General features: G+C 31.5%; 1 protein-coding gene across 4 annotated transcripts in view; it reads right to left on the bottom strand.

Annotated features, from left to right (window-relative positions):
* LOC145317675 (integrin alpha-V-like) overlaps nt 1–15,900 on the bottom strand; it is a 68,709-nt gene that overhangs the window by 17,663 nt on the left and 35,146 nt on the right. For all 4 annotated transcript variants that reach the window (XM_080158839.1, XM_080158835.1, XM_080158838.1 and 1 more), the window contains 2 exons: nt 13,592–13,671; nt 8,624–8,726 (listed from right to left, as the gene is read on the bottom strand). In XM_080158839.1, coding sequence (XP_080014965.1) covers nt 8,624–8,726; nt 13,592–13,671 — 183 coding nt within the window. The remainder of the gene's footprint in view (nt 1–8,623; nt 8,727–13,591; nt 13,672–15,900) is intronic.

The raw sequence follows: 15,900 nt of genomic DNA, 5'->3' as shown, positions 1-15,900 counted from the left end.
TCAAATAATATGTAAAATATAAAATTAAATTCTATAAATTTCCTATTTTGATTTTAAAATTTTTAACGAAAAATTCTATCTTATGGTACTGAAAGACAAAGCTCTATAAGAAAGGATAGTTAATTAGAGGTACAATCTAACTAACTTATATTAATACCATTAGGCCAATCTAAAATACTATCTCCACAAGTTATTAGGTCCATTAGGATGACCCTAACCCCATGAAAAATGGCTGCCATTCAAGTCTCTTTAATTTAGCATGTAAGAATATAAATTGACAAGCTTGGCAAATCAAAACAATCAACAATGCATGTGTGTATGGGTACGTACACGAGACCACGACTTAAAAACATTTATTTTTGTTGTGGAATATGAAAGAGAGAGTGAGGGGATAATGGGCTGTTTATTAACTAGTCACTAAAGTTTTAAAATAACGCTTTCTTATTCGTTGGCTCAACAACTTTGGTTTTTTTTTTTACTGAATTTTGACTATTAAGTTGGATAATTAAGTTCAGTGACCAAACGTTTTAAACAATAATTGTAATCTACGTAATGGTTACTGTTGTATATCATCATTGGGGATGTACTTTAATTTATCGGCCATTTTCTTATCCCTTTAGATCCCTGGGTCTTTATGCCCGTGTACTTGCATACGTTCTCGGTATGTCCCCGTGCCTCCTTCAAGCAAAGCATGTCAAATTACCCTAACAAATACACTCGTAATTTATGAAGGAAGTCCATGAAAGTATCATGTGTGACGTCATAAAATAGTCTAAAAAGTAGGGACGAGATGAGAAGTTGGAAAGAAAACCCAAAAAAAGATGGATTTAGAGCTTTTCTTGCCTATGAGACTATGAGGCGTATTAATATCTTATTGTAAAAAAATTAAATAATCTTTAAAAGCTCTTTATAGTGCCTATAAAAAAAATGACGTCATACAATACAAATGACCAATGATAGTCCAATACACATAATAAATTACCAATGACAGGCCAGTGCACAGTTTAATGACCAATGGTAGGCAGTTCATTTTTATAGGCACTATAAAAAGCTACTATTCTTGTATTATTTAAATTACTGCCTTTTGTTTATACAAATTTTAATGAAATAGAAAGCAATTTTTTCTCTAAATTGGGAGTGATGTAACCATTTTTAATGATCTAATATTGTGATGAAAGCTGCCTATCTGATGATGCCTTAGCTTACCACTTAATGCCAGGGATGGGGATAAGGAATCATGAAATGCGTCTGCCGGCCATTTTTCTGGCAATTTCTAGCAATTTGCAGTTCAAATAATTATTTATCCGTTAACAACTCGCTAACAACTGAGCAGATTGGGTTCTCCATACGTTTTAGGCTATTCTGTATATAAAGTCTTGAGATAGTTTTAGGCTATTCTAATTACCTCCCTCCCCTAGATGATAGGAACAAAGCCGCTAGTCAACAATTAATTAATACAGTTAAACATTAAACATATATCTTCTTTTATTAATATGTCAAATTGATAATAAAAATTATTTTCACTCGCAGATAAGTTAGAATTTAAAAATACTTTTTAACTTCCATATCCCTATCACTGCATATTTTCTGCTTTTCCCTTTTTCTTTTTTCTTTATCTCCCCCTTAATTTGGTATTGTAGTAGGGTTCCTGCCAGGGAGGGAGGGGGCATTGGGCTGTTTATTACTCTAGTCCCATTAGTCTTATAATAACGTTTTCTTCAACCTTGGGACTTATATTAAATTTTGATTGGTTGCTTCATTAAGTTGAGTGTCCAAACGCTTCAACCACTAATTGCAATCTTTTGAGGGGGTAATTTTGTGTATCATCATTGGGGATGTACATCATTTTATTGGCCATTGTCTTATCCCTTAAGACCCCTGAGGGTTCCTGCTCCTCACTCCCACCGCCCACTCAAAATTCAACATAAGAAATTTTTCAACTTGGCAACAAAATTTGATTTAATAGATTTTACACTTTCAGAACACAAATTAAATAAAAAACGAAATTTTCATTTAAATGATTTTTAAAAATATTATCAACCAAAACTAAAAATTATGAAACTTGAGGGGTTTTGGCAAAATTGATATAAATAAAGGCTGCCTATGGTTAAACTCAGGAACGGAGGTGAAGTTGGGATGCTTAGTAAGCTAGTCCCCAAAGTTTTACTATTTCGTTTTCTTATTCGTAGAATTTTAAATTTAATCCCTTTAGATCCCTGGGATGAAATGCTGGTACACAAAAAAAGAATGATATAACAGGTGTGTTTTCTATTTGACTTTAATTGTTGGACCAGTTCTCAAGACGTGAAATTTCGTATCACCACCATTTTTACTGTTCATCTTTATGGTTCTACAATCAGGCCTTTTAAGGAAGACGCTATTCCTAAAATCCTAAATTTTAGCTCTATCTTACAACGGATGGATTAATTAGAAATAATTATGAGTCACAAAATAAGTCATCAAATTAAACAAACGTGAAGCTTTTTATATAAGAAATGACGTCCTTATAGCCTACCCATAGTCAATTGATATGAATACTAGTAATTTATTCTGTGTATTGGCCTATCATTGGTCATGTGTTTTGTATGGCGTCAGTTTTTGTCACTTTAAAGAGCTTTAAATTAAAAATAAACCAAAAGATGTACTGCTCATGTGCATCTTTTCAAATTAGTTAGATGGTTAATTTTCAATTTATTTTACTGGAATATGAGAAACTTTTAAAAATGGATATAAAGTTAAATATCAGTTATTTATCGCATCGTATTATAAACAGCTTCCCGCGGCGTATTTGGGCAAAAAACAGGTTTTAATAGTATGATTTCAATTTTTATATTCATAGACAACTATGCTATAGATAAATTTTCAGTATGATTGACAACTGGTTCTAATCCACCGGATATTAATCGGTTTCGAAGCCATACTGGAAATTAAAATCAACATCTAAATCATATAATTAAATTAATTACAATACAAGGTATGTTTGCTTAGATTGTTTATTTTAAAATTAACAGTTAACTTTTATAAAATCTGATATCTATTTCTTATCAACAAATATAAATCTTATCTATATGTTATAGCACCTATAACTAAGTTTTAAGAAAAACGCCATACAAATAATTTAATTAAAAATCGATAAGTCGATATAAAATGAAATTTTAATTACTCAAAGAAATTCAATAGATATTTTTCCAGTATGGCTTCGAAACCGATTCATCTTCGCTGGATTAGAACCAGTTCTCCGCTTCTAAATCAATCTGCACTGAGAGCTAGGAAGTTTAGCAGGGCTCGGCAGCTGTGCATCAGCCGCGCATAATCCTCAAATTTAAAACCGCTTGAGTGCAAAAAAAATTTAAAAGATGGATTGTCCTTTTTAGGATAAGTCTACAAATCCAGCTGAATTTTAACGTTATAATATGACGATTTCATTGAGAGTTACACGCGTGTGCCGAGCCCTGGAGTTTACCATTGGTGGTGTGACACAAACAGTTTATGAGCATGTAATTCTTATCTAAACCAATCAACAAACTTGTAGGACAAAAACCAAATATAAATATACCACAAAAGTTACATTTTCCAAAGGCCTATTTACTAAAGAAGCTGTCTGCATGTAATATAATCTCTCGTAACAATTTTTAGGAGAGACCATAGTTGGGATATTTAAGGTCAACATGAATTATTTTAAATTGGATTGAATAAGATTATTTAACTTTTATATTATCAGCTAAATATTACAAATAATCAGAACATATTTCATAATTTTTCTATGAGGTTTTGTCCTATATAAGTTAAGCTGAAATGACAAGATGAATGTTGCTTTGTATGTATATTTATATTTGTTGTGTATTTATAGTTATATGTATGCCACGTTGTATCTATTGGGTAAATCAGTATTGTACATTTTAAAACTTATTCAGACTTCATGGTTTTTAAGACTTTTCATTCTATTTAGGTTCTTTTGTAAATAAAAGCAACAGGATGTCTGTGTAAACATAAAAATACTTTAATTTATATTGATACATAGACAGGCATTTTTAGAGTAATGGAATAAATTTTCAGCCCAAAAAATATATAAATCCACATAATCAGTAGTTGACAGGGATCTAAAAAGATAAGACAATGGTCGAGAAATTAATGAACATCCCCAATGATGACTCACAAAATTACCCCTTCTATAGATTACAATTAGTGGTTGAGACGTTTGAACACTCATTTTAATAAACCAACAAATCAAAATTCAGTGAAAGTTCCCAAAGTTGTAAAGCCAACAAGCAAGAAAACGTTATTATAAAACTTTGGGGACTAGTTTAATAAACACTTTCCCCTTTCTTCCTGATAAAAATTACCAATTTCGCCACCTGACATTCAATAAATCTTCCCCCCAGAGAAAGATGAGTTACATTGTTCTAAATAATTTATTGTTGAACCCCACACAGAATATCTAAACGGTTCAAGTAGCGTAAAATATTTTATGTGCACTGTAAAAACCATTTTTAAAATGACTATGAATTTTAAATTAAGAATACAGTTGCAACTTGTTAAGTTATCCTATAATATAAAGTATTATATATATAAACATAAGTTATTTTTTTAACATTTTATTAATGGAATACAATTGTTTCATTACTAAATAGATCATCAGTTCCAATTCAGATGTATAAAATAAGTTTAAAAAATATTTGTCTTTGCAATTTGAATTCTGTAAGGTATTTTTTCCGAAGCTAAATATCTCGGAAATGGCTGGTTCGAATGGGTAATTCTTTACAGGGTAAGTTTATATATTTGTTTTCCTGGTTTTAGGCTATTTTCCTAGCATATTCGTCCTCTCCATGAGGCTAGGGGCGTATCAACTAGTAGTTGAAAAAGCGGCTCAATTTGCTTGAGCTCTTAAAGTTTTTATAAAATAAAGTGAATAAAATCAAACAAAAATCTGTAATATAATTTCAGAGCAAAGGAGGAACAATTTTTAGAGTGAATAATGAAAGTATTGTTAAGCAGCTCGCTTGGAATTAATGTATAAATAGGTACTCTCCCTTTCATACTAGAATTATAGAGATAGTCACATGGAAGATAAATATTTCTTTCAATTCAATTGGCAGGTAAATGGCACTTTAAAATAATTATTGTGTTTTTGTAACGTATTTTCTCGTATTCATTCGAATCCGGTGGATAGGAACTGGTTCTCATCCATACGAAAAAACTATGTCTAGCATCGTATTATATATTACAAAATTACCCCTCCTGTAGATTACAATTAGTGGTTAAAACGATTAGACACTCATCTTAATAAACCAACCAAGCAAAATCCATTAAAATTCTCCAAAGTTGAAAAGGCAACGAATAAGAAAACACTATTATAAAACTTTGGGAACTATGTAGTTTAATTAACATGCCATTGTCCCCTTCGGCACGCACCACGGGGCTAAAAAAACTAGTTTTAATCTTATAATTGTACATTCTATATCCGCGAAAAGCCGTTTATAATACGATACGAGAAATAACTATTCTGTGCAATAAAAATCACAATTCCTAATAAACATTTTTTATTTCAGTGTTGACAAAATTGCTTGATTTTTTTGTTACAATATTTCATTGCTGATACATTATCCCTGATAAAAAGTTGACCTATCCCCGTGTGCCAGAATGGATACTGACAGAGGAAACACTGGTCCCCAAAGTTTCCTAATAACGTTTTCTTATTCTTTGGCTCAACAACTTTAGGGACTTTAGTAATTTTTGATTAGTTGGATCATTAAGTTGAGTGTTAAAACGATTTATCACTAATTTTAATATACTGAAGGGGTAATTTAGTGTATTAACATTGAGGATGTACACATCAATTTTATGGCCATTGTCTTATCCCCTTAGATCCCTGCATTATTATACACAGACAAATATGGCAAAAAATAATAATTTGATAAATTGAAGTAAATCCCTAATGATGACATGCAAAATTACCCTTTCTGTAAATTAAAATTAGTTGGAACGTTTGGACACTCAACTTAATAAACCAACCAATCAAAGTTGATTATAAGTACCCAAAGTTGTTAATCCAACGAATAAGAAAACTTTAATATAAAACTTTGGGGACTATTGTAATAAACAGCCCAATGTCCCCCCCTCCCTGCTCTGCAAGCCATTTCAATCACGCCCCTTGTAAAATTATTTCACCCTTGCGTATAATGAAATGATTTAATTAAATAACTGAATTCGCATACAGATCATGAAGTAGAAGTTTCCCAGGAAATTAATATTTGAATCTAGAGGCGTGCTGAAGGGGGTTGTTTCCACCCTTTGGCAAAACTAAGGGTGTAAATAAACCCCTACATAAAAAAAACACCCCATCTGTGTTCTTTAATACCCTGCCCCTCTATATCAGCCTCGATTTTAATTTAAGGGGGTGTTGAACAATTTCGGGTGCGCTTCGCACACCCCCTGGCACCCTGTGCACGTTACTGTTCGAATTATAAAATTAAAATATAGATTTTAAGTGTCCCTTTAAATTTATAGAATAGAGAGAGTGACCAACAGCATCTTCATAAGTTTGTACATTATTTTAAATAAATAGCATTAATGTTTCGAAACCTATAATTACCATGATTCGATTTTCACGATAATCAGAATTTTGGTTCTTTTGTTGATATAATTTCAACACCATCTTTAACAGTTATGGTACACATTATACATTGTCTTTAACCAAGTATCTAAAGGGTTAAGACAATAGCCAATAAATTGATGTAGATCCCCAATAATGATATGATAATAAATTATCCCTTCAATAGAGTAAGATTAGTGGTTGAAACGTGTAAACACTCATCTTAATTAACCAATTAATTAAAATTTACTGAAGCCTCAAAGTTGTTAAGCCAAAGAATAAGTAAACTTTATTTTTAAACTTTGGGGACTAGTGAAATAAACAACCCATTGTCCCCTCTCTCTCTCTCTGACTTCTGATAGCATTCAGTAGATAAGCCTTATATGTGATTAATATTCAAGATAAAGGGGATAATAGCCAAGCTCTAGAAAACTAATTACACCATAATATTTCTCAAAACAGCGAGGGGTCATTTTAGATTATTAATTGCAGGCATTTTTGCAACCTTCAGAACTCACAAGCTAGGGATAATGCATCTGAAGATAAACTATTTCGTAGATTTTTAGAAATGTAATTCTAGAATGTTATTGGACAATAACATGCCGATTTCTTTAAGTATATTTTTTTACAGGCAAAAAGTTGATGTGTAATATTATTTTCAGTATGGCTTTGAAACCGATTAATATCCGCTGGATTTGAACTGGTTCTCAGCCTTACTGAAAAAGCAGATATAGCATCGTATTAAAGACAATTTTCTTTGAATATTAAAATAAAAATCATAATATTAAAATCAATTTTGTTAGCCCGTGACTCCGGCATCTAGAGGCTAACAAAACTTGTTTTTATCTTATAATTTTTCATAATATTATCCGGGGAAAGCTGTTTATAATACGATGCGATAAATAACGAATCTTGATATACATAAACCCTTGTCCCTGTCAGGACTAAAACAACCTTGAACCTGCCTATTAATCTTTTATAATGACCTAATAGTCTGCAAATAAGATAGACTTTTATGCCTTACGGCTGGAATTTACTTATGAATATGATTATTTAAAATCAAGTTATGTATTAATTTTAAACTATTTGTTAATTCTATACATTAAAGTAGTGGATTATATGTATGTCTGTTCTGTAAGATATCGTCAACGGCTGGGCCAAGGAATAGTTTTGCAAAATTGTATGCATGGGCTGGGTATTACCACCCCCGGGCACCCTTCCCCCCCCCCAAAAAAAGCCAAAAATATAATTATTTGAAAAGAGTCATTTGATATTCCTTCATTAAACAATAATTAAAGTTGAACTTTCTTTAAAAAGTAATCTTCGTAATCAATTTAAGAAATATTTTTAAGAATGTTTAAATTTGTGAAAAAAAAGCTGAATGTCATAAAATCATCTTGACAAAAAATGATACTCAGGATAAATAAATGATTTTACCAATCAAGGTCTTATTCAAATATTTAGTTTTGAGTCAAGTTTACATCATAAATAGATATATTTTTACTTGGATGTAACACCAGGTTTTCATGTTTTCTCATAAGGTGAAACTTGCAGCGGGTTAAAATAATGATACCCTCATTCTACCCCCTTTACCCCATCCTATTTCCTTCTACTGGATAAACGAACTAACTAATAAACGAGTTCCCTGTTAGCAAGCTAAAGTGAAGACAATTTTTTCCTTGTTATAACATCCACGTATATTCTTACACCCATTAAATCATCCAAATCTTTGATTAATATCAAGGCAGGGTCTATCAACCAAAGTAGCAAATACATAGTAGTTATTTATCGCATCGTACTATAGACAGCTTTCCGCGGAAATTGAAATAAAAAATTTTAAGATTAAAACCAGTTTTGTTATCCCCAAGGGGCCGAAGGGCCGAAATAACAAATTTATGATTTTTATTTTCCTATTCGTGGAAAATTCTCTATTATACGAGGCTATAAATGTTGGCTGAGAACCGGTTCTAATCCAGCGGATATTAAGCGGTTTGGAAGCAAACCTTGAAGAAAAATATTATAAAGACTAACCTTGATAACCATCAATATTGATATCTCCAGCATTGGCAAGAGACAGACCAAATCTGGCTTTGTGGGTCTTCCCGTCCAGTGTGTCATGGTCACGGAAGCGATGCTAAATAAAAATATAGATTATACTCAAAGAGACAGACCAAATCTGGCTTTGTGGGTCTTCCCGTCCAGTGTGTCATGATCACGGAAGCGATGCTGAATAAAAATATAGGTTATACTCAAAGAGACAGGCCAAATCTGGCTTTGTGAGTCTTCACGTCCAGTGTGTCATGGTCACGGAAGCGGTGCTAAATAGAAGTATAGGTTATACTAATAGAGACAAAGAGACAGACCAAATCTGGCTTTGGGGGTCTTCCCGTCCAGTGTGTCATGGTCACGGAAGCGATGCTGAATATAAATATAGGTTATACTCAAAGAGACAGGCCAAATCTTGCTTTGTGAGTCTTCACGTCCAGTGTGTCATGGTCATGGAAGCGATGCTGAATAAAAATATAGGTTATACTAAAAGAGACAAAGAGACAGACCAAATCTTGCTAAGTGATTCTTCCCGTCCAGTGTATCATGATCACGGAAGCGATGCTAAATAAAAATATTGGTTATACTCAAAGAGACAGGCCAAATCTGGCTTTGTGGGTCTTCCCGTCCAGTGTGTCATGGTCACGGAAGCGGTGCTAAATAGAAATATAGGTTATACTAAAAGAGACAAAGAAACAGACCAAATCTTACTTTGTGGGTCTTCCCGTCCAGTGTGTCATGATCACGGAAGCGATGCCGAAAAAAATAAATAGTTTTACTTCAAAAACGCTATTTCAAAAATGTCTTTAAAAAACAGTGTGTTGGGTTATTTTTTAAAATTTGTTTTATTTTTTCCAATTTTGATTTGATATAAAAGAAATTTTTAGAAATTTATTAGACATTTTATGAGATAGGAATTTTATGGGAAAAGCATTTTCTGTGATTTTGACGACATTTTTTTGTGTGTAAAATAAATATTAAATTCATCTGATTTTTAGAATACTGATTCCTAGGACAACAAAGTACAATGTTATATGCGAACCTTCTCTATAATATTAATCAAGTTCTAGAAATAAAAGTATGTCCTTAAACAGTATCCTGTTTTTAGCATCTAGGCTACAAATCCCCATTCCGCTTAAGACTTGATTGAATGATTGAATTATTTTTTTAAGACTAATTTTAATTTTTTTTAAAGACCAAATGTCGTTGGTGTACTTAAGCGATGAACTAAAGTAATGGGAGATCCACATGTGAAAAAAGTGAGCCTGACTAAAAATTTAAGAATAAGACAAATTAATGTTATTTTTGTTTGTAAAGTAGATAAAGTGCATTTGAAAGGAAAATATCAGGGCTCGGCATCCGCGCCTCAGCCGCGCATTTGCCTAAAATTTAAAACCGCTTCTCTGCAAATAAAGAGATACTGAAAAGATGGATTGTCTGTTTAGGAATATGTTAAGACATTTAGCTAAATTGTAAAGTTTAGTTATAAAATGACAATTTCACTGAGGCTTACACGCGGCTGTCGAACCCTGGAAAATAAATGTATGAACTTTTGTCATTAATCTTATTTGGCATTTTACAATTTTAATTTATCTCCGAGCGTTCAAAACAAATAACATAATTTTTAATTAAATTTTTCAGTGAATGTCTTCTATATTTTTATGTATTCAATATATTTAATTCTTATTTATCGCGTCGTTATATCATAGACATTATAGCCAGCTTTTCGCGGATATTTAAATGAAAAGTCATAAATTTAAAACCAGTTTTGTTAGCCCCGAGGTCCAAAATGCCCGGGCTAACAAAACTGGTATTAATTTTATGATTTTTATTTCAATATTCTTGGAAAATTTTCTATGATGCTATAAATGATTTTTCAGTATGACTGAGAACCGGTTCTTATCCAGCGAATATTAATCGGTTTCGAAGCCTTGCTGGAAAGTTAATTCTACCATGTAAAACTTTTACAGAAGATCTCTTAAATAGATTAACTGTTTGATGCGTTCTTTTCGGGACCTATATGTTTTTTTTTATGGGGCTTTTTTCTCATTTTTCGTTGACCTCCCCTATGTGTAAAAGCCCTCAAAAATTTTTTATTGAGAGATTTTTGTAATTAATACCTAAGGCGGATTTTAAGTTTAATGAAAGAATAAAGTAGAAGATGATCCAATTTTTGGGTTGGGAAGGGTCAAATTACAAATGAGAATGACCCAAACCCTAGAAATACCTACCCAATATATTAAAAACACCTTTAAACTATATTTATTCTTACTTATTGCATGTTAGTAATTTTGATTAATTTAAGCAGTAACACCACTTTGGAATGCACAGTCAGACAGAAGTCTTTAATTAGAAATTCATACAAAACAGCTAATTATTTAGAGTAATTTTTAGCCAAACATTTTAAATAGAAAATTGAAAATTGAAAAATAAAGAAACGTATAGTGATGCTTAATAGTAATATACAAAATGATTTTTATGATATTTAACATTCTATAAAATTTGTGCAAGATTTTTTAAAACTTCGCTAATTTTAATGTATAATTTTGTAAATTTTGGGTGAACATTGCTTGCTTCATAATTGATTAGTTTGAGGAGGGAATCTTAATAATTCATCTTATTCTGACTTACAATATCTTCCATCTGTAAATATATGTACATTGTACTTGTAGGTCATACAATAAACAAATTTGCTTCTATTCAGGGAGGAAGGGGATATTGGGCTGTTTAATAATACACTACTTCACAAAGTTTTAGTATAGTGTTTTTTTATTTGTTGGCTTTTCAACTTTGGGGACTCCAAACGTTTTAAAAACTAATTGCAATCTACAGAAGGGAAAATTTTGTATTGGGGATGAATATCTATTTATCGGTCATAGTCTTATCCCTTTAGATCTTTGGTAAATTGTAGGTTAATAGTAACCAATTTTTTGACTTCTAAAAATAAAGGAAAATGTTACAAAATTTAAACGACCTAAACATTGCTTTTCTATAATTATAAGTAAAGTCTTTCTTTATTAGGGACTGTATGTCCGTTAGTACGTAACGGTTAGCTCTTTTCGGTAATTTAGGTATGTTAATTGACCTATCGATTTTAACTTTGAATGATGATTCCTGTAACACATAAGTTCGATTTATTTAGAAATCTTGGCAACTTTATAATCGTAACTCTACAAATGTTCATATTCGTTTGTTTTACCGTTTAAATTTAGGATCTTCGATTTATGGATGTTGTCATCCTTGTTTTAAAAAAATCCTAATTACTCTAAGAAAAAAAACCAACTTTTGAACCTGAAATGTTAAAATAGTTTTATTGAACTTATGTTTAAAATTGCAAAGTAAGGGTTGTCTGAAATTAAATTTTATTGTTTAGAGGTTACATACAGGATTCAGGGATAGATAAATAGGTTAAAAATGCATCTTCTTAATCTGAATTAATTGTCTTAAAACCATAGGCAAGAAAGTTTCAACAACAAACCCCTTAAATTTAGTAAATGATCTTCTTTAACAGAAAAAGTCGTAGTCAGTGTTTTTAGATATAAAATTTTAACTTGTAAAATAAAAGGATGATTTATTTATCTCGCCATGGCATATCACTGTATCCCGTCTATACCAGGGATCTAAGGGGATAAGACGATGGCCGATAAATTGATGTACATCACTAATAATGATACACAAAGTTACTCTTTGTAAATTACAATTAACGGTTGAAACATTAGGACAATCAACTTGATGAACCAACCAATCAAAAGTCAATAAACTAAGATTGCTGGGCTAACGAATAAGAATTAAAATACTTTGGGGACTAGTGTAATAAACAGCCCAATGTCCCCTCCCTCCCTGCGTCTTTACACACATTGCGGAAATTTACGGTTTTCGGTAATCTGAAATATAATCCCTCTATCTTTTCTTCAATCTTGCAACTTTTTGTAGCATAACAACTCTACAACTTAAATTTCGCATTGTCAGTACGTCCGTGCTGAGTAATGGATTGCTATAGCATTAAATTTGGGTAAATATGTTATAATGAATTATATTATAAAAGATTATATGGTTTTCCAGTTATGGTTCGAAACCGATTAATATCCGGTGGATAAGAACCGGTTCTCAGCCACACTGAAAAATCATGTATCGTATCGTATTAAATCCAGTTTTCCATTATTGCTGCGAATGATTCATTTCCATTGGATCATAACCGGTTTCTAGCTATACGAAAAAACCTAATGTGAACAATACTTCACGCGAAAAGTAGACATATTTATTTTCATATCCACGGACAACTTTATAATTGTTTGTTTGCATCAGATTTGTAAATCTTTACATTTACTAATGTTGTTTATTCTTGTCTTTTAAAACTTGCATGGCTTCTGTATTTTAAAGTATTTAAAGAATTTTAAAAAGTAATTAAAAAACAGAACCAAAAAACAACATGTCATGTATGGGATTTTAAAAAAATTAAGAAATAATGCTAAAATAGAAACAAATTGCTATAAAATGAGTTTAGAAATCATCATTTCAAGTTTGACATCGATAGAACAATTCAAATCATGGAAAGAGCTATGCTTTACGGGCGTAGCTACTCTAAAAGTAGAATAGCTCAGCTTTTAACTAGATTAACAACATCCATAAGTGGCGAGGCACAAAATTTATGGATGGGAATATGGACAAGGAGATTTAAAGAGCATTTATTAATATCAAGAAAAGATGTTTTAGAGATATTACGAAACCTTTCTCACGTATTTTCATTCCAATATTTATATTTTCAAGCATGACTGACAGACCGCAATACAAAGTAAGTTTCATACTGGATGCTCCTGGTACAAGGAATCTTTATAAAAAATCAGCCATCTATCTAAAATAGAATATCACATTTCCCCCACAGCATTACGGGCAGACTGACAAACTAACGGACGGATAGATTAGGTGAATTATGTAATAGGAGTGTATTCTTACCTCTTTACTCTGATAGACGACATAAACACGACCAGTTTCAAACTTTCCCATCGCTGAGTAATCCGTCCACATGGGGGCACCTACAACAGTTGAAATAAAAGTTTCAGAGATCTAATGGGATTAGACAATGGCCGATAAATTGACGTACATCCCCAATGTTAATACACAAAATTACTCCTTCTATAGGTTACAAATAGTTTTTGAAACGTTTGGACACTCATTTCAATAAAGCAACCAATCAAAATTTACTAAAAGTCCCCAAAGTTGTTAAGTCAACGAATAAGAAAACGTTATAAACAGCCCATTGTCCCCTCTCTCTCTCTAAAAAATTTCGTTAGGTGTTTGAAACATGAGGTAAATAACATAAATCGGGCAGCACGTGACTCTAAATCTGCCACTTTGTACTATTGACTGACCCCTGTCAATAAACTTTTGTATTATTTTTTTTATGTTCACCTTCCTTAAAATCTTTAATTATGAAGTTATGAATAATGACCTATATCGACATTTTTAAAATATAATTTGATATGATTGATATAATTTATTTGGACACAAGACCATTCTACTTATTTTCAATAAAAAAAAATCTGGCCTCTATGCTTTCTTAACCATTACTTTACTCAACTTAACCTGGCCTAAAAATAAGCATTACGAACAAATAGTTTTTGTTTGTTATAATCAACAATAATGTCTGTTCATGATCTTAAATGACTGACGTTATATTTATTAATTTTCATGATAGGAATGATTAAAATTCCACATTACACCTCTAACTTTCAACAGGTCCAATTGATGTGCTGAATTTTAATTTCCAAATGTGTACGCAGTTTCCGCGGTGTTTCCTCATCCTACCTCAATATTTACTACTAGCTAAAAAGCTTCAAACTTTCAAAATTTTAAACGATTAAACGATATATACATTTAAAATTTTTAAAACTTATATTTTTTTTTGAAGTTTGAAGCTTTTTAGCTAGTAATAAATATTGAGATAGGATGAGGAAACACCGCGGAAAAAGCGTACACATTTGGAAATTAAAATTCAGCACATCGGTCCAATTACTTGATTTCATCTAACAATGGATACAGTATACGTGGATATTGTGACAGTCAATTTTAGTTGCTGATATAGTCCTCCGATATTGATTCCATCATGGTCAGAAGAGGGAATGGTTTAAAGTCATAAGGGGGAATGGAGGATATCATTATATTAGCCCGCTGGGAGAAACATTTTATCAGGGTATGCGAGAAGTCTTCATAATATCCACGTATTCTATATCTAACAGTTGTCTTGACACCAGCGTTGACAAACTTTTATTTCCATTATTTAAAAAGATATATTTTACTTTTTGATAACCAGCTGTAATGAATTCACGATTGTACCGGGTAACTGATTGAGCTATTATTTTAAAGTCATTAAACATTTTTAGTAGAAACTTTGTCTTATACCCAAAAAAAGCATTTAACGAAGGATTAAATTTACAAAAATTTCATTAAAATTAGAATTAAAATCCATTAATTACTCCATTTACTAAACCAAATAGCTGGCAACGGTTTCATTATCCAAACAAATTTGAAACAAATTTATTAGCCCGGGGCAAAAGTGAATCCGAATTAATTCCTAATTTGGATGTTGACTCCATATTTGAGATATATATAAAGTTAGCACAGGCCAAATAAAAGCCAATATATGTAGCACCAATAAAAGGATCTTTTTTCTACATAAAGACGTAAAATATGTTATTTATATTAGCAGAGCTATTCTAAGTACATTATGAGTCCGTCCGCATCTTGATTATTATAAAATTTAATTTTGTATGTTGCTGTAGTTTACTACTATATTTGCGCTATATACATATGGCTTTGTTAAATTTTAATTACTAAGCAATCAAGAACATTTAATATAAATGGAAATTAACAGATTAAATCAGAATTGGTTTTAAAAGCTACTACTACTTTTTGTAAGAATATGACGATTTAAAATTTATTAATTATAATTCTATTTATTATTTATTCTTATACTTACTCATTAGTGAAAATATAATGATTTTTTAACAAGAAAAACTCCTATACAATGCGTGAAAGAAATATGTTATATAGTTGCTTCGCCACTAGGCTTAAAGGAGATCAGGAAAATAGACTAAAATTACCCAAAGACATTAATAAAGCTTCCCTGAAAAGTACAATTACATTCGGAATAGCAGTTTCCGAGATCTTAAGCCTGCTTTTGGACAGGCAGGCACCTTTTTTTCCTTACCCTCTGTAAAGAACTTTTAGCTTTTTAGGTAACGTTAAAAAAAACATAAAATGAA

This window comes from Acartia tonsa, chromosome 4 (genome assembly GCF_053477335.1).
Source record: "Acartia tonsa isolate MP-2025a chromosome 4, ASM5347733v1, whole genome shotgun sequence".
In the NCBI taxonomy this organism is placed as follows: Eukaryota; Metazoa; Arthropoda; class Copepoda; order Calanoida; family Acartiidae; genus Acartia; species Acartia tonsa.
Note: the sequence above shows the minus strand (reverse complement) of the source record. Positions and strands in the feature narration are given on the sequence as shown.